The 20644-nt window shown below is 39.0% G+C and overlaps 1 protein-coding gene and 1 non-coding gene across 2 annotated transcripts; one reads left to right on the top strand and one right to left on the bottom strand.

Moving 5' to 3' along the window:
* Positions 1-5432: 5432 nt before the first annotated feature.
* LOC140230660 (sorbitol dehydrogenase-like) lies at positions 5433-15255 on the bottom strand. Its single transcript, XM_072310800.1, has 9 exons — positions 15190-15255; positions 13280-13313; positions 12634-12798; positions 11260-11419; positions 9882-10000; positions 7701-7766; positions 6792-6967; positions 6290-6411; positions 5433-5618 (listed from the first exon to the last, which is right to left on the bottom strand). The coding sequence occupies exons 1-9, from the start codon at positions 15253-15255 to the stop codon at positions 5462-5464; spliced, it is 1065 nt and encodes a 354-aa protein (XP_072166901.1). The 3' UTR covers positions 5433-5461.
* A 2826-nt stretch (positions 15256-18081) lies between these two features.
* On the top strand, positions 18082-18154 carry Trnav-aac (transfer RNA valine (anticodon AAC)). The gene has a single exon. It is a non-coding gene; the product is annotated as a tRNA-Val (tRNA).
* The last annotated feature ends 2490 nt before the right edge of the window (positions 18155-20644 follow it).

Raw genomic sequence — 20644 nt, 5'->3', positions numbered from 1 at the left:
TGAAAATCCACCATGGGGTTTTCAAGAAGATGGTGAAAACGCATAATTTAGGCACCCATTCAGACCCTGCTGGGCTCCAAAGGGGGCACCCCTGGATCCATCACGAATTAACTTGAATTTACACTCATCAATGTACTAGCTCATAGTATTAACTTAGCTCTACTATACTGCCACTTCTGAGTATAGAGAAGAAGGTTTTTAGAAATTCTTTTTTTTTCGGGGGGGGGGGGGGGACCCCTGGAGACCCCATAAAGGTCGACAAAATGCCAATTTGAACAAATTGAGATCCTATTCCCCTAGGGATGCTACCTGCCAAGAAAATCCATCACAGGATTTTCACAAAGAAGATGAAAATGTATGATTTATGCCCCCATTTGGACCCTGCCGGGCTCCCCTGGATCTGCCATGAATAAACTTGTACCTGCACTCATCAATGTACTCGCTCATAGAATTAACTTAGCTCTACTACTTCTGGTTCTAGAGAAGAAGATTTTTAACGTTTACGCACAATGCACGACACACTCCAGGTGGACAATGCAATCACAATAGCTCAATTAAAGACATAATTTACCATTTGCAGATGAATAAAAAAACCAGCATTAGTGCTTCAAAATAGTTCTAAAATGTGAGTTAGGGATAGAAACAACCAATGTAAGAATTTGAACCAATATACAAAATGTGAACAATAATTATAATAAAAATGTTTCCAGACTAAACCATCTACAGTTATGAGTTAGAACTCCACGGTTTAATTAGAAAAATAGTGATACATGTATCTAGTATATCTCAGGCTTTATTGCAAACATTTTATATGGCAGGATGTTTTGTGATACAACTGACCTACACATAGAATCTATGCATCAAAACAGATATCTTGAACATTTTTGAAATCACTGCTCCCAATGGTAAACAGGACCTTTAAGCTCAGGTGAGCTAAAAACTAGAAATGTCCCCATGTCGATCGGTATGCCTCCATCATATTGCATTAATCCCCCATTGGTTTGTTGTACATCTTGGCAGTGTGAGATGACAGCTTCATATTATTCGTAAGAAAAAAAAAATGGAATGAATTGTTTGAAAGTTTGTGGCACAACCCCAAATTAGTGTTAATACATTCCTGGAACCAATTTCATCTGGATGGCTAAATTGCTTCAGACAGCAAGCATTCAGGAGTTTGAGCATTTTCACTTGGCTTTTAACCCTTGCCCTCGACAGTTGATATGCACATTCACCAATGCACAAGAGTCGATATGCACAGCTTCATCCACTCATACATATAATATGCCAAGTTTCATTTGTATACTGAAAATGTTTCTTAGATTATGCTGTCTACAAAATCGATTACAGACAAACAGGACAGACAACCTGAAAACATAATGCCTCTGGTGACACTTCATGGCAGAGGCATAAAAAAATTTCAATGTTGTTTTTCAGATGGCCTTGCATAAAACTACTTTTACACTTGCCAAATGGGCATTGGGTAACCAACCATACATTTTCCTTGCTAAAAAATGAGTTAAGTTGGCTCTGGCAAGCATGCAAGTGGGTTTGTAGCACCCCTTTTCCAGCCCATAGCATCAAATCAGTACATTCGTATCCTTTGGACAGTCGAAATGAAAATAAAATTTGAGTGCACTATTACAAACAAGGATACTGAAGACCAAAAGAAAGAGAAAATAAAAATGATTAAAATTATCAGTTTGACCAAATAAAAAGCACAATACTGACAAGTAAAAAACGTCAATTACAAGATTGTCCCACCTTTTCTACCGAAACATTTGAGCTCTGTATAATAATGTAAACATGTACATATACTGTACGAGCTGAAATTTTCGCGGTGGTTTTATTTTCGCGAATTTCGCGAATCGCCTTTGACCCGCGAAAATAATAACACGCGAAAATAACAACGCGTGAATAGCTAAGTTCAGTTACCCTCGCAACCGCGAAATTAACAACACGCGAAAATGTCCTCAAAGCAGCAATTCGCGAAAATATCTGTACGCGAAAATTTCAGCTCGTACAGTATGTATTCATAGAGTGCATGAATTCAAGTTTAAATTTTGTTGGAAATTAGGAGAGGGCTCCCTTTTGTTAATAAAGTGCAGATATCAGCATACATCTTTAAAAAAAAAGAAAAATCCAAAGTTAGAAAATCAAACCTCTGACACTTTATCCACGTTTTAAGCCTTTAAACATTTGATTAAAAAAAGACATTATACACAGATTGTCGGCTGAAGGTGTGATACCTGGTACATCACCTTGTAGAAAATTGCTTAGTTGTCACACAAAGAGTCAATTCTGATTCCAGTGGGTCCATATACTCCACTCAAACATACTCTTATAATCCTGTTTCACTCCACAACCATTTATGAACCACTCTTTGTGAGTCATTACAAAGATCAGAGGAACATAACTAAAAAAAAAAAAAAACAGCACTACATCACTCACTCCATTGTCTGGAGTTGATTGCTTCTCTACATCAACAGTTTCACTGAAGGCAATAGAGACGTCTGACACTGAATATGTGTCTGTACAAACTTTTCACTTTTTTTTTTTTTACACATTTGATATTGATTGTGCATTGATGTAAATAACTGCTTTTAATTTTTTTTCAGTGTACATTGTACCATAATAGACATGACAAACTGATATTTTCAATACTGATAAGGAACATGAACTCATAATGATGAAATATATATTTTCAGAGTCAAAGATAACTAGAAAGCAAAAATTATTCTTTTTGGTTAAACAAATGGCATAGTATTTGCCTTGAACTGCATATATGACATTACATAAATTCAATCTCTTTCAGATTTGTAAGATTTTCTTCACAACTTTATAATACAATTGTATATATACAGACAAAGGTACAAACGAGAATAAGATCAAGATGCCCTTCCTGACTGCAAAAAGTATAAAAATAGAATCTTCTTTATCATTTATCAAATTCTCAGAGACAACATAAGCCTCTACACAAAACTTTCACATGTTTCTTTACCAGTAGCTGTTTTCAATTATGTGATTGTTACTGGAAAACACAATATTTTCGCGGCATGAAATTTTTGCGGATTGGAGCCGACGGCCTTTTTCGCAGCGTGAAATTTACGCATGTTGCCTCTAACATTCAATGCAAATACAATGTAGTGTAGACAAGAACTTTCGCGTGCATTTCAATCTTGTGAATCTTGGCTCTCACGAAATAAAATGCATGTGAACATTCCCAGTTTTACAGTAGTGTCCTTGAATGCAATTGCCTGAGGAATTTCGTTTCTTTTTCTATTATCCGCCCGGCAACATTTTACCACTGTGTCTCTGCTGCATGTGAATACGATCAGTAGCTAAATCATCTTCTCACTTCCCTAAACTAACATAGATCTGATTATGACAAGCAGACTGGGACCTAGCACCTCACACACTTCCACTTTCATTGCTTGAAGATTAAAAGTTTTTTCGTTTTTTTTTTGTTTTCTTTAATTACATAAATGCACTTCATACACATGCATCAAATATGAGAAGGCATGTTTGTACATCATGATGTGTCTTACACAGAACAATGCAAATTTGCCTCTTGGAGTTGATGAGCCTAGACCTCCTTTTCTGTCACTTCAAATTTTGATTTTTCAAACCGAAGATGAAGATGAAATCAAAAGACTGTACCAAAATGGCAGCCTGCATTCTAAAGCCCCATTTTAAAAGACTTCCATTGCGACAACATAGCGACAACATAGCAACAATGTCAGGAGAACAAAATTCTTCACCTCAGGAGAGAGCGAGCAACATTGTTTTAACAAACACACCAAAAACCTTCTACAGGTAGGTTTCTAAAAAGGGGTTATGTCCACTGATGCGACTACCCAGCCCACTGGCCAGTGCCACATGTCTGTAAACAAAACGTGATTACAATCGAAGATCTTCGCTGGGCTACTCACTGCCAGGCCATTCGTCAAAAAGCAAACAAAACTCTCGGTCTCCTACGTCGTACATTATCCCCATGCTCCAAAGCTGTCAAAAACAGGGCATATCAAATGCTTGTTCGTCCGCAGCTAGAGTATGGATCAGAGGCATGGAATCCATACCACACCAATACAGTACAAGGCCTTGAAGGAGTCCAAAAAGCAGCTGCTCGCTTCGTTCACCATGATTACAGATGGGGTACTTCCTCTACATCCCTTGTATCCAAACTGGGATGGGACACACTGCACACACGACGCCTCACAGCACAATGCACCATGTTCTACAAAGTCCACTACAACCTTGTCAACATATCACTTCCGCCCTCCATCTTTCCAGCCCCTTACATTGGCAGACATGACCACCAGCTCAAATACATGATACCAGATGCCTCAATTGACCCATACAAATATTCCTTCTATCCACGTACTGTACGGATCTGGAACCACCTACCAAGCAACGCTGTCACTGCATCTACTGTTGACACCTTCCAGAAGGCTGCCCTACCAATTATCAGAAGGTTGCAGCCTCCCGTAGGGTCCAAAATGCTGTAAGCCTGGCAGCCTGATTTTTATTTGCACGCACATGACATTTTATTGTAAATAGTTACATCTGTATAATAGCATTTCAAGCACCGTCGGCCAACGTCGTCATCCCACAGCCCATCCCAGTTTAGCTTCAACGAGCTGCTACAGGGATTATCATTTCAAGATTCAAGATTCAAGATCTCAGCTACATAGAGATCAGTTACAATCCATGCATGTGATCAGTGCACAGTGCGTTAATCATTCTCTGTCTGCAAAGTTGCACACGTGTATTGAGTGTATCAAAGGAATGTTGCTATAGGTGCGTTCTAACAGAAGTGTTCCAAGGTAATGTCAGGGTAATGTCGCAGTAATTATCCTACATGGCTAAGGTAGATTTTGGCAAACATTACCCCGAGCAACGTCCTAGCAACATTTTGTAGTGATAATTTCTACCTGCAAGGTAAAAAACAAGTTACCTGCACGCCACCCAGATGTTGTCGCTGTAACAAGACTCTGTCAATATGGGGCTGTGGTCTTCTATTTGAACCTATACATATATTTTATGCTTGAATGAGAATACTTATTGCATGGTACAGTAGACTATCATTGTATAAAACATTGATTTCCAAAATTCTGTTACAAGTACCTGGTAATTATCTTTTGTCCTAGAATTTTTCCAATTTTAAAATTTCAAAATTTACCAATTCAAAATTTCTCTTGTATTTCATTTCTACTGTCATCTTCTTAGAACATAATATTTTTGTGATAAAAATCTTTTTCAATGGAGATGTTTGCTATACAATGAGAGTCTACTGTCAAGTACATATAATTTTGATTTGTTAGTTATCTATTCATTTCTTCTTTTTTTTCCTCATTTCTTTTTTTAAAGCTAAGAAAGAAGGCTGCTCTGGTTCAAAACCAAAGCTAATCAACATGAAAACAAGATTGCCACACCCAGTCAAGCATTCCGAATATCATACTGACTACTGGTCACAGTGGATCATGACCTTGATGGCGCCACCTTCCCCTGTCTTGGCGGTCTCAAAGGCTTTTAACGTCTCAGTGAGCTTGAAGTGGTGGGTAATCAGCGGCTTGACATTCACCTTCCCGGTAGCTACCATGTCCAGGGCAGTTGGATAACTGTGGGAGGTTAGGGTCACGAGAATTTATCTATCTTAACAGAGTGGAGGGATGCAATTATACTTCCATTATACGTTGAGCTTCAATAACCGTCTTGTTCAGAGTGCAACTGCTTGCATGAAAGACAGATATAAACATTTACACAATGCAAGGCACAAGTACCTGTCAAATTCAGTGGCTACAGATGTGCTGTACAATGAAAGGCATCCTATTTTGACAATGTGTCCATGTTTGATATATTTTACCTTGCTATAAAAAAAACAAAATAAAACAAAATAGACTACAAATGGATGCATTTGGAGCTTTTATCATTCAATTCTATGTCATAATACTCTAATCCACTTATCAGTGTATCTCAGTGTTTCATTCTCTTCATGGTGCATTTCAATAACAGTATGTATTTTCAGGGATAGTTGTATGCAGGTACCATGGAACATTCCTATTGATTCTGTTTGTTTACAAAAAAAAAAAAACTTTGCAAATGATTTGATGTGAATAATGCATAGCATATTATGCTGTGAGTGTAGATAAGAAGTATTATAAATGCAAAACTTGTAACAGAAAATCATATTATCATTGCAAGTCTGGAGACTAATTTGCAGTTTTTCATTCCATAAATGACTGATTGAAATAAAAAAAAAAAAAAAAAATTACATGGAGATTCTACTTACCAATTGACATATCTGAATATTCCCCTGATGTCCACTTCCTTGACGGCTGCAGTGATGATGGGCAGAGTGAGTTCAGCTGGGCCCATCCCAACCAAGACCAGAACGCCACCCGGCTTGGTTGCCTAAACAACACAAAGCGATTTATGGCTAAACAATTTAATACATTATCGACTACTGCCACAAATTTTTCATTGACAAGGGAATTTTGGCTTGTGTAGTTATTCCAAACAGTGAAAGGAAATAGCCAAATTAATCCCACATTATTTTACATGTATTTAAATGTTGCTGCATGTGAAACCAGTGGGATTTAGAATACCCAAAAGGACTGGGCACTTTTTAAGACTGAGCAATACAGTAGTCTGTACTTTGAATTGTGCATTGAATGCTGGACAAAGACTCCATGGGTACTGCTCTGGGACTGCTGCAAAGTCTTCGGCTTGGGCTACTGAGCATCTCATGCAACTTCGGGGCAATTTCTCAATTCCAAATTTTTCCCACTCACATGAATTCCTGTCTGAACCGCAGGGGGCGCTCCGGTGCACTCAATGGTGATGCTGGGCTCCTCCCCCAGGGCTGCATGAATGCGCTTGACCATCTCATGGATGTCTCTTGTGTCCACACGAATGGCGTGGTCAGCACCCAGCTTTGTCGCCACGTCCAGACGATTCTGTTCCAAATCTGCACATCATTTTGCCAAATCTATCTTTTAATGGCTGACTGAAAAAGCACATTGACAGATACATTGAAATTCTCCATTCTGGTCAAGTTAGCCAAAGACATCAAAACAAGATGCTTCATGTTCTCTTATTTCTTTTATTCCTTCAACATGAAAAATTATAATTTAGGTTCATTTCAGGCAAATTTACCGCAAGGAAACCATTATTGTCCACTCATTTATCACTGCTGGCGATCAGACACTGACTGAAACATTAGCATTAACAGATTGATCTTTGGGTTTATTGCCCCTTGGTCTACTATTAGATGGTCTCCTTCCCAGTTCGTCTAACACCACTATGCCTGCCTAAACTCACTTGGTCTACTATCAATTTCATCTAATGCCAAGTTTGGCTACTTATAGTTTTGTTTAATGACCAGATGGTCCAATAGCAGTTTTGTCTTCTTGGACTTTTCACCATTTTGTCTAATAAACTGTGGGTATTAGACGAAGTGGGCATAGCCCATCTGGAAGTAGACTAACTGGTAATGAGACTATGTGGCAACTGGACTAAATGGTCATTAGATGAACTGGTTGTAGACAAAACAGGATAAGACCATGTGGGTGGGGACTATATGGCTACTAGACGAAGTGGGAATAGACCAAGTGATAGATCATCAATTTTTGCTGCAATCCATTCCATCATGAAACTGTCTGAAAAAGTAGAAATTAGTGATGCATGAAATGGGTACTGACCAGTAATGGCAACAGATGCAGCTCCCATAGCTTTAGCAGTGAGAAGATTTACAAGTCCAATTGGCCCTGCAGATAAAGGAACAATCACATGAAGAAAGTCACAATGAACTATTAAAAACACACAGCATGACGTACGGAAATGTTTTACTTACACTGTAGGTGAAACATATAGTAGAGTTTCTTTGTTTTTCACGTTCGTCTATGGTCATAACACTTGCTTAAACTGGAACTTCAATGAGAATATGAAAATTGGCAAATAATACCTCTACTGAATGCTGAGATCACCACAACTATTATAAATTTTCAGGCCTATTGCAGCACAGAAAACAAATAAAAGACAATTTAATGCTCATTATGCACAGCCATCTACCAGTAAGTGCCTGTGGAGTAAAATATTGCCCAGTGATTTGATGACATCACATATGGCCTCAATATTTTGACAGCAGCCTATGCATATGTGAAACAGCATTAATGTACTTTCATATCCATGGTGATATCTCAAATTCCATGTCACCAAATGGCATCAAATTACACGAAATACTTAACAGCTTATTTCTAAATACTCTCGGGTAAATTTGAACCAAATCGGTTATCATAAACTGGTGACACCAATGATGAAATGCATGTTGTTGCTCAAAACAACTCACTCTCACTCTCGCCCAGCTTTGCGGCATACGCTGCTTGCATAATCTGAAAAAACACACACAAAAAAATCAGAATCAGATATTGATACTCGCTGTCCTTAATATACTTGAACTATCTACTTTTTTGAAGCGGCTTCAAGATCCATTCTAAAATGGCGGTAGGTGATGCTCAAATTACTTGTGACAGCTGTCAGTACATGTGTACATGGGTGGGTGCATTGTCCAGCAGGCAAACCTCTCGGCAGTGGCTAATCAAACAGCTAATGAAGGGAGTGCACTAGCAAGTTACATTGATGCACGTACTGTACACATGTAGCATGCAATGTACAGAGTAGGCGTAGTACATGGTATGCAGTCAAAGCATGGGAAAATACAACTCTAGCAACTAACAACAATATCAATGTCATGCACATCAATTCCCCATGTTAGTATGTGTAGGGTCAAGTCACAAAATATCTTCATTTCTCTTCGCAAACTGTTTGTTTAATTTTTTCATCTGAAAAAATGGCTGGATAGCCCACAGTCAGCTGTATTAGCTGGTCTTCCATGGGGTCCAGATGGAAGTGAGGCGCGACCACTTCACTGGTTTATGCACCCTACTCTTTATCATGAATGAATGAAGCGGGACCTTTAGCATGCACGAGTTGTGACTCTTTCATACACGGGACCTCCATTTTACTGCATGTCCTATCCGAGGAGTGTTTTGTCTCTTACTAGAGGGGACGGTATTATTACACACAACACTGCTCAGTTAGACTCAAGAATCAATCCCGGGTCCTTTGAATCTGGAGGCAGGTGCTCTACTGACTGAGCCAAATCACCACCCTACCTATATCATAACTATCATGCAGGTGTTTTCACCCCTCCCCCCCCCCCCCCCCCCCCATGCAGCCGGCGCTCAAGCTGCAGCAAACGGCATCATCTACAGTGGCATCTTGGTTCTGTTTCGGGGGCAAAATCATCTAACTATCTGTACTCACTGTTTGAATTCAAGGATCAGTATTGTCTCCTTCCTCCTTTTAGTTGGTTTCCACTTCGAAACTCAAATCGAGAACGTCATCTCCTTTTTTTCCTTCAAGCGATTGCTTTGGATCGAACTACACTGCACATATATGCATAGGGAGTGAGGTGTGCACCTACTGGCATTTGGACCACGTGGATGGTTGGCAGAGAGCATTGGCCCATTGTGTCATCATGAAAATCATGCCAACATTCTTGGCGAGAAGTGGGTCATTTGATGGCTTACTTTTTGAAACTTGTTCATAATTTTTCACTCAAGATCACAATAAGCAGCCAAAAGTGGGGATATCATCTGCATACGGTATGAAATTTTTCCTGTGTGAACATACCGAATTTGACAAGGATGACAATCACTGAGGTTCCAGTTTAAGCTGATCTTTGCACTAGACAAAAGGATTTACACAAACAATCCAACTAAAACACAAATTCACACATACATCACAGTTTGATAGAGAAACCTACACACAGATAAGAAAGTAGGAGATTCATTATATCCAGATGTGTGACATCAAATTACCTGCTCCGCAAATGAGGACTCGGCTACCAGCGGTGACGCCAGCCCGTTTGCATGCATGAACGCCCACAGAGAGTGGTTCCAGAAGGGCGCCCTCTTCTAGACTCACATGCTCAGGTAATCTACAGATATTTGACACAAGTTACAATTATGATTGATAGTGTCGCTTCTTGTGATGAATTCATCAATTACATTATAAATGCCTTCGTTAATACCAATTATGACTCGAAAACACTCTGAGAGTGCAGACCTGTGCCAAGAAGCTTATTTCCACCCATATTGTAATAAAAAACAACAATAAACAAACAACGACTACTCCTGAATCTGGGGGAATAATAAGTGGTCTGGATCACTATGTAGATTCAATCATCTACTCCTTGTGCCATTATCAACTTTTTCTACAAATTTCATCCAATCAGTTCACAACTTTTTGAGTTATTTTGCAGACAAACCAACACCAGTGAAAACATAAAACCTCCTTGGCAGAGGTACAATACATTTTCTAATGGTCCATTTTTACTGTAGATTAATGGAAATGATTGAAGACTGTATTAAAGGAACATGTGTTTCTACTCCAACACTACTCATGAAAGCATTACATAGACTGCCAAAGTGGACTTTAGTCTGGAACAATTTGCCCACATCACCCTGACACTCGCATCATGAGAGCAACACAAATTATTGTCGTATACAACTAAAAATGTTAGACCAATCCTACCTATCCTATCCTAACAGTTTGGATTCTGCACGAGCTATTCTCATCTTTGCAATGTGTGAATTGTTTAATACTGAGATGATGTAATTAAAAGGAAGAATTGCCATTGCAAAGACGATGTTGTGTTTGACTCTGAATCGTCCAGTGCACTAAAAAATATCTTTTCATCATAAATCATACATTGTGGAAAACTACATTTTCTGAAAAATTGCAAGAACTGCCTACAGGTGGTGTTCTAAATGAAAATGGACCTGTACCTCGGTGATTACCTCTGCTCATAAATCCTTCTGGAACGCCCCCCCCCCCCCAAAAAAAAAAAAAAAAAAAAATCTTCATACTGTCAATAACTGATCAAGACTGAATTACCTGGGTTAAGTCAATGGTTCCATGACTTTTGCTCCTGCAACAACAGCTCCCATGGTGATATATCTGCACACAAAGCCAAACATGACTTCTACCCACAAACATATTAACCCTAACCTTAATCCTAATCCTCACATCAAAGTAAACAAAAAACTTTTCACAACCCTCACCCTAAGTCCCTGGAGAAGATAAGATTGAAACAATTGTTGCAGGAGCAAATGTTGTATCACCTTGAAGTCAATGGGTGTAGAGAATGAGTGTCATCTTCACTGACTGAAAATAATATACAATTGACTGGCATACTTGTAGCAAAAGTCTGCAGCGTGGCAGTAATATCGCCTCAGGGAGCCATCTACAGGGGGCGTGGCACAGAAGGACATTTCAGGGCACAGGTTGTAGCGACCACCCTTGCAGAACTCACACATGCGGCAAGGCACACCTGGTTCGACAGCAACCCTGTCACCTGTGACGAATATGCACGCATACAATAGAAAACAAAAAATAAATAAATAAACACAAGAAAAAAAATAAATCAAGACAAAACAAAAAGCCTAGCTGTCATACAGAAAGAGAGAACGAGAACTTGTGTAGCTAATTCATTATGATCTCTAAAATCTAGATAGTATGCACACACTACATTCCCTATCAGAATAGCTCCTTCAGCTTTTTGTAAAAAGGCAAACACTCTCCTTTGGACAAATCCTCCACATACCAGAAGTCCCGTTATAAACCAGACCCTGATCGGTAAAGAGGGGCATATTCACTCAACAAGAGCACTCTGTCAAGTCAGGGAAGCCTGTTGCCAAGATGTAAATAAAGGAGAAAAGGGCAAACACAATAGCTTCTTTTAACCTTTGAACCTATTGCATTATTGACCTTTGTATTATTGACTTACGCAATTCCCATTTCTGTTCATCCTCCCCACTCACAATTTTTTCTATGAGGACAAGCAATCATACATTCACCAGGTTGCTCACATCATAGACCTACTACACATGGAGATTCATTGATCCTTGATTAATTCCTGCACCTGTTTCTGTCAAAAGTGTCACAATGAAATTTTAAACACGCTTTCCTGCTTTGATCTCATCACTTTGAGAAATCTAAAAAATAATTGTGCAGAAGAATCTCTTTAGACAAGAAAAATGTACGTGCAGTTGTAGTATTCTAAATGGGGAATCATCACTGAAGCAATTTCATTTGCACATACTTTACAAGAGAAAGCACATACTTCGGCAGGTTGTGATTTGTAATCTAATTTTCCCATTTTTTCGCACACTGTTTCAGATTTTACATGGACAGTATAAGCAGATGGAGTGTACACTGTACGTCTTGTATACCATTGAGCAAAATTACATGTGCGTCCACAAGTGTACACTTCAGAAATGACCAATTTTGTAATACAAAATTTGTCGTGTTTTGAGGTTTGCTGCTCCCCATCATTGGTATTTATTGAAAGGCAGTCGAAAAGGCACCTCTGCCAAATGAGACTAAAATGAGGGAAGCAGTTCTTTTGTCAGTGACGATGCACGATTACACAATTGTCATTGCCCAAACATTTGAACGTACTCAGCAAGATGTGGCAGCGGCAATGATGGGATCAAAGAAAGACCTCTATTCATTATAGTCCATGTGAAGTGGGTCCAAGCTCAAGTGAAGCCAGCAGCAGACACTCACCAACTTTCAGGGATGTCACCTTTGACCCCACTGCTGAGACAACACCACTTGCTTCGTGACCAAGGATCATGGGAGCCTTGACAATGAAGTCGCCAATGCGGCCGTTAGTCCAGTAGTGAACATCTGAACCGCAGATTCCCACTGCAGCCATCTGCAGCTGGACCTCTGAGAAGGGTCAAGAGATGAATACAACTAATAACCTCTAAAAGGTTTTCAGAAATTATTTTGATGTATCTACATAATAACAAATCAGAAAGGATGAATTTGACATTTCTTTTCACAAGCTTTCTACTCAGGTGTTGCTGCTACACACACATAATTACATTCGATGTGCACAAACGAATACCACAGTCACACCTAGCACATCGAGGATACATCCTCAGAGGCTTTTAATATCCTTCCAGTGGTGGTACTCGGGTCATATCACTTTTGAAAGAGCTAGATACATAGATCCCCCCCCCCCCCCCCAACACACACACATTGTCTGAGGAACCAGTTGGAAAAATATCTTCTAATTTCTTGGGTTTTACTGCACTGCTTTTCTTTTAGTTAGGCCAACCTGGATGGGGGGGGGGGCATTAAATACTTTGCTTTAAAAAAAATACAAAAGTCATTGTCATTATTAGTTGGTGGTGATTCCACTTACCATTTTCTTGTGGTTGTGGTGTTGGGGTATCTTCCTGAAAAAAAAAAAAAAAAATCATGAATATAACAATGACAGACTGTATGAAGAAAGCTTTCACATTTTTACTGCAACATTGAACTGTGAATAGTTATTTAGATATTCCTGTGTGGAACTACATAGCTATTCAGATGACTGTTGAATCAACTACCACAATCTCATCATCTTCAAAAAAAAAAAAAAAATCTAAAAACTCACCCGTTTCATTAATGATACCATTGTAAAGCACACTTGAACATGTACTGTATGCATATGGAAAATAAGCTATAAAAAATTCATTGTAATTATCATTATCATTATTAGACATTCAAAGGGACATAGATCTACAAGGCACTTGGCATCTCCACATGATTGGTTAATTTCCATCACTGCTATATACTAGAACCAGTCCATGATAATTATCATGAGCATCTAGACCCTAGTCTACCTACGTCCATTTTGTGAAATTTGTTTTATTGCCATGATGCATCCTCTGTCACTGCGTAGACCTAATTTTGTAGTACCGGTATCTACACAGTGTACATCTATTAATCCTAGCTGTCATTTTGTATGTCAAGTAATGATTGTGTATTTAACATCATTCACATCAGCATGCAAAGCACCTCAAACATGCTAAAAATCAGGTTATTTCAACAAGCACTATCAATTAAGTTTTCATTTTGAAACTCAAAAGACATGTCTTTGTCACTGTACCTACTCGACCGAGATTAAAATTTATTGATATGGTCCAGAACACCCTAGAGAGTCTACTATTATACTATAGACTATAACATTAGAGACTTATCTTCATCACTGTACAACTAGAGTACCGGTATATATTTAATAGGATCTAGAGACTTATCAAGAATATCACTCTATCATGATTCATGAATCCTCTATCCTCTGAGACCTAAGGAATCAATTTCTCCCAAAGAATTTAATTTGAATCTCACTCTTACTTTGGTCTTCTTTCATACTTCTAATATTAGCTAGAATAATCATTAGCACCAGTACGGTAGCTCCATGACCATGCTAGAGTAGTACAAAGCAAAGGAGCAATGTGAATAAGCCAGTTTACAGTTCCACTTTGCGCATGAGCAGATAAAGGTCATTTGTACAATTAGGCATGTTGGTTTTTTAATTCACTCAGATAAGCATCCCTGATTTAATGATTATTCATGTAACCCTTATAAATGGTGCTTACTAGCACATCCACCTGACTTCAAGCCTGGTATTTAGCAATGTTGGTAGAAAAAGTTTGATTATGCATTCAACACAAAACAATAAAATGAATGCCTGCTGAAGTGTCAATACTCCAATAGACAGACCATTCTTGTCACCTGCTCTGCGTATTCAAAGTTCACTCTGTTTGAATGTGAATTCCATAAATTGTAGGCATGCTTATGCATCATGCTGCTTTGAAAATGAGTGAAGTGCCTAACAAATTGAGAAAAAGAAAGGTCACTTGTACCAATGTGCCCATGAGCTAACTGTGAAGTGGCTTATTAAATTTCATGGCTGCTTATTCAAGTAATTTACAGAGACAGCTAGCAAGCTAGAGTCCATGTCCAGGCGCAGGTAATGTAATGGTACTGAATAATATTATTATCGGTTCTGATTATTAACCCGTTTACACATACACTTCTAAGTTCTACCACATAAAGAGTAAGGCGACTCACTGGCAATCAGTGACATTCCTAAACTGGCATTGTAAATTTCTGTAGTCTAACGTTAACAGAAATAAATTCACAATGCATTGAATTCACATTCACAATGCATTCGACATAATATTCGTAATGTCAAACTCGTGACTCGGGAGCTACGGAAATCCTGTGGCTAGTGATCCCGATCGATGGATAGCCGATGCAAACAAAATGACGGTCAAAACTTCTTACCAAAACAAGATTTCCCTGCGATTGCAAAACAGCTGACAAATTTCCACTTCCAGGCGTTGGAGCCATACTGATTTTTATCGACAAGTTTCAGATTATTTCGCAGGATTTCGACAACAGTTAGACTACACGTACTGGCCTTCTCGATGGTAGAAGTATTCAGTGTAGGCAGCTAGCTGAGTGTGTAGGTACGGGACTGGTACTGTATGCGTGTGGTTACCGACCGTGGCCGTCTGGCGAGGCCCGCGACTCGCGTCGCGAGTGCATTGTTTTCCACGCATGGAAGTCTCTCTCTTCGCGTGACTCGTGGATTACGTAACGTCCATCTAGGGAGGTGAAACGCCCACCTCAGCTCACCTCCCCTGTCTGCGCCTCCCCTCTTCTGGGCCCTGTTGCATAAAACCCTTACCGCTGGACTTACCGCTCCTTTCTAGCGGTAAGTCTTGAAATTAGCGGTAAATTTTATAATCCTTGATGCTGATTGGCTGTGACGCCTAATTTTGACGGTAGTTACCATTGAAATTCAACGGTAAGTTTTATGCAACGGGCCCCAGCTCTTCAAAGGAAGTACCGGTAATGGTCGTCGGGGATATATTCCGCGGAGACTGCGTCTGGCTTCACGGAATCCCCCGAGGAGAGCCGATAAAGTTAATGAATGAATGAATGAATAAATAAGTATATAAGTAAGTAAACAAATAAATACTATAAATAAATAAATAAATAAATAAATAAATAAATAAATAAATAAATAAAAATAGATAGATAGATAAACAAATAAATGAATAAATGAATAAATAAATAAATAAATAAATATATATATATATATATATGTATGTATATGAATATATAAATAAATAAATAAATAAATAAATGAATAAATAAATAAACAAATAGACTCCTCCCCGGATAGATGGATTTTTCTGTCTACATGTATTACCTTGATAAAAGATCGGTCTGTATCTGGTCGTTGGGGTTATGTTCCTGGAGACTGCGTCTTGCTTCACGGAATCCCCTCCATATACGGAGGAGAGCCAATAAAGTTAAAAAAAAAAGAAATTAAAAAAATAGATAAATAAAAGACTCCTACGGACAGACGGATTTTTCTGTCTATCCTTGCGCTCCAGAGAGGAGGCAACTTCGGAAACTCATTCCAAGATAAGGACCCTTGTTCAGAGGACAAAAGGACGAGGGATCCTACTCAGAACTCGGGCTCAGAACTCGCCTGGGTATCTTCAGGGACGAAAAGGTGAGAAGGTGACATTTTCAACACTGGCCTTTCGGACTTTGTTCAGCGTAAGACGCCGAAAAAAAAAAATGACTTGTTAGAACACGCGTATTAAAAGCGCAATGCGGGACTAGAAGGCAAGACACTCATTCAAAGAAGAATCCCAAATAGTGAAAAAAAGTGTCGGACACTTGAAACGAACAAGACACTTGTAAAAAAACCGCAGAAAAAAGTAAATAAACGAAAATAATCATGAACATGCGGCGGCATTTTGCTACTGACTCCTGCCAGCCAGTCGTAATGCGCAGACTGGTGGTTATAAAAAAATATATAAAAAAAAACAAGAAAGAAAGAAAGAAAGAAACAAACAAACAAAGTACACCAACTTCTCTGTGATTGGGTTCTTATTTGATCCCGAAACGGGTTAAGCGCTATTTTCAAACAGTCCTGCTCTGTTAAAAAAGAACAAAATAAACATTTGCGGTAATACCCCATATACATGATACACATGATATACAGATGAAATTGATTAAAAATATCTCATATTTTCTTATTATTTTCTTCGATTATCAGCAGTTTTATCGAAAAATGTCTAAAATCAACAAGAAAGTAGTTTTCTCATTTTGCGATCGAACTCTTAGTATTATTGAATTAAAAGAGAAAATACAAGATGGTAATTGTTGGTATTTGTGTAGAAACTAAAAATGAAATACAATAGTCGTATACCCCCTCAAGTGCATCTCACCCAATGCTCAGAGTAATTAAATCATGGAATCGATCGCTGAAGCAGCAAAATGCTTGGAGTGGAAATTGATCCTCACATTTGTGTAATAGTGACAGAACAGTTCATGTTGAATGCCATCTATAACTATGTCAATGGCAGATAATATTGTTCTAGCCTCTGTCTCCCGTGTGCAATACCTATATCATTGCAGATTTAGGTGGAGAATTCGATGATCTAAACTGTCTTCTTCGTGAGAAATAAGATTAAGTCGGGACAGGGCTGAAAAGAGATTAGTGCCCAATGCATATGCATTATCTACTTTTGTGATTATTCCCTTTAATGATATTCAAAGTTCGAAGATTCAAGAGTGTGCTCTACAGTCAAAGGGGCATTACATTATCAAACTGACAAAGTAGCGACTGAAACGTCTTTCCGTATGGTAGTGGTCATCACGTATCTATGTCAATTTTGATACACACACAAATTACTCGAAATGATTCATGAGCGTTCCAGTGCCATTTCGTAATTTCGGTACATGTGTTTACTGATCGAATTTGTGTGAATTGTGTGTATTCAATTTGTGTAATTTCATGAAATGACGCACAATATTATTTGTCATTGGTTTTTCTTTCTATTTTGTGTGTATCAGACCCCTCTTTCTCGCTTAAAAGTTGATGTTCGTTAATACACTCAGCTGCATTCTATTCTATAAAAATGGCTGGTGCATATTCTCACATTCATTTTTTTTTTTCAATTTTCTGTCTATAAAATATTTGTTGTTGCTGCTGCTGTTTTTGTTTTGCTTGGTGATTTTTTTTTCTTTATTGATGCTTCAGTTCTAGTCATTTGCACTCGTAGAGGGCTCCGTTTCAGATTATTTTTATCTAAATCATACGTCACAGCTTATACGATTGAGGGAGATAAAGCTCGCCATGCTGTCGTCTACGTTTCCGTAGTGTAGTGGTTATCACGTGAGTCTAACACACTCAAGGTCCCCGGTTCGATCCCGGGCGGAAACAAGACTTCAAACAAAACAAAAAAAATCTTCTTTTTTTTTTGTTATCATTATTGTGTTTGTTTGTTTTTTTCACTGAATTATCATATCCCTTCACATTCCGGCGATTGTATTACATTATTGTTGTTGTTTTTTCCTTATATCGAGAAAAAAAAATGACATTAGAAATAAAATTTGGTTTGAAATGATTTTTGACTTGATTTGAATTGAATTGAATTGAATTGAATTGAATTGAATTGAATTGAATTAGACTGATAAGTTGAATTCTTGTAATTTTGTCTCGCTCTGACACTTTCACTCTTTTATATAGATTGGTATGTTTAACCCCAACTTTGATTGGTTCTTAAAGAGAAAACTTGATTGGCCAAAAGTTGTTCTGTTTCTGGGGAGCAAATTCGAAGTTTGGAATAATTTGTTTGTTTGTTTGTTTGTTTGTTTGTTTTTCAAGTATGTCACCGTTTTAGGCTCCAGAGGAGACGGGTGTGTCTTGCCCGGTAACTCTATCTTAATTTTCGGCTTTCAGACCAATCGCGGCACAGAGCCGCCGAGTCAGCATCATCGCCATCGTCCGCCCGAAAGTAAATTTCGTCTCAACCCTGGTCGTCGCATTTCATCTCCAGCACTGTCAAGAACTTCGTTTATCCGTCGTCAACCAGAAGTGAACTTTGATATCGTCATTTCCTTTGGTCCGGACATTCATTTGCCATCATTGGCCTGAACTTTGACATCATCACGGCATTTCGAGACATCATCAGTGATCAATTCGTTCTTGTGTCCACCGGACTTGCCTGCATGGGGGAAGCCTAGTGTAGCCAGGGAGGTGGAAAACCTTCTTCCACCTCCCTGATTAGACTGTTTCCATTCTGGTTTTCCAGCACTGTAAATCTGTACCCACACTGCTGTTCGCCAATTAGTTTTCCCATGGAGTCCATGGTTTTCCGAACTCAATTTTGTAGGTCCATGATTTGATAAACCGACATCCCTCCGCAGTATCACCGACAGCCTCATTGCCATCGCCGTTCGAGCTGCACTGACGGACGCCGTCGCAGGCCATCGTTGACAGGACTCTCTCGTCGAGCGGATATCATTCGCGGACTCCTCACATGCGCTTGGAGGATCCTGAATTTTTCCAGGCCGACCAATTAAAGTTACCCTGTGGAGACTGGATTGTTATTCACTTACATCTTCCAAAGGATTTTGCCCCTCGGGTACAGTACCCTTGGATGAACTCACTGGATTACAAACTATAAGAACTTAAAGACGCTAATGATAATAACCAAGGTAAACTGGATACAAAGCGACTGTCTCTTGCTACAGACCACCCTATAGATGAAGTACTCCCAGTTGTAAAAAGATGCATGCCTGTACCCCCCCCCCCAAAAAAAAAAGAGAGAGAGAGAGAGAGAGAGCAATTTGTACGATCACGATCAGTGTTTTGATTTTCCTGAGATCAAATAAAAGGAAAAGGAATTTAATATCTGACTGAATAGTTTGTCTTACTGGGTCTGTCGAGTTGTAAAATGTATGGGGAATATTCGACACTTGGCAGTGGCTCTGATATACATTGTACTGCAACTACATCAGGTTTGTATTGTAGCCTGTCATTATTTTTAGCTATAGAGCCATCATGATATACCTGATAAATCCAGTGAGATGTTCCCGTTTGCACAGGGTGGTGCAATTTTTCCATACTTATTGTCTGGTGCATACTTTCAACACATTCATTATTGTTAACTTTCTGATTTTGGGGTTCAGTGTGAGACAGTTTAGATTTGGGTGAACTTAATGAGTCTCCCGCTATCAGAGTGAGAGTTGTCAGTCCTATACATTTGCGAAGATGAGCATGTAAACCTAGGAGTCAGTGGTAGGTCTACATCTCCCCTTTTTTCACCTGATGACATCACAGACATAAGAGGTCAAACGGTTCTCTGGGATTCTGCCTGCCTTTCAATCAGTCACTGCTGCTCACATGAAACAGAAAGAGTATTTTCTTTGAATTAAGTACTGAAGGTATCACATTTCTATTTTGATGTTCACCATCATTATCATGCTAATTTTCAGTATCAGAATATTCCCTACAGCAACAATAGCATTGCGAAATAAGTTCATAAGGATGGTTGATAAATATAGATGAAGAGTTCTTTAGACACATCCAAAAGTTGTATTTACCTTCGACAGTTTCGACGACGGGATGTCATCTTTTTCAAACGATGGCTAATCGGCAACTGATGATTTGGCGCCAATCAGCAATCACCCAGGTGTGACGTCCGAGTGATAGCGCCATCGTAAATGTCAGGCATATACACGATCGCAGAGGGTATCAGCAAGCCAAACATACTGACAAGAAGTTTGCCATAACTGACCATGCCGAGAGGGAAATCACGGCATCAACTGGGAGGGGTCGCGGTTAGTAACGAGAGAGAAAGAGCCAGGACCTGAACAGACGAATCAGAGAGGCCAACATGAATCGGGATTGGGGGGGGGGGGGGGGGGG

This window comes from Diadema setosum, chromosome 7, assembly GCF_964275005.1.
Source record: "Diadema setosum chromosome 7, eeDiaSeto1, whole genome shotgun sequence".
NCBI lineage: Eukaryota > Metazoa > Echinodermata > Echinoidea > Diadematoida > Diadematidae > Diadema > Diadema setosum.
The sequence above is the reverse complement of the archived record's forward strand: the minus strand, read 5'-3'. Positions and strand labels throughout refer to the sequence as shown.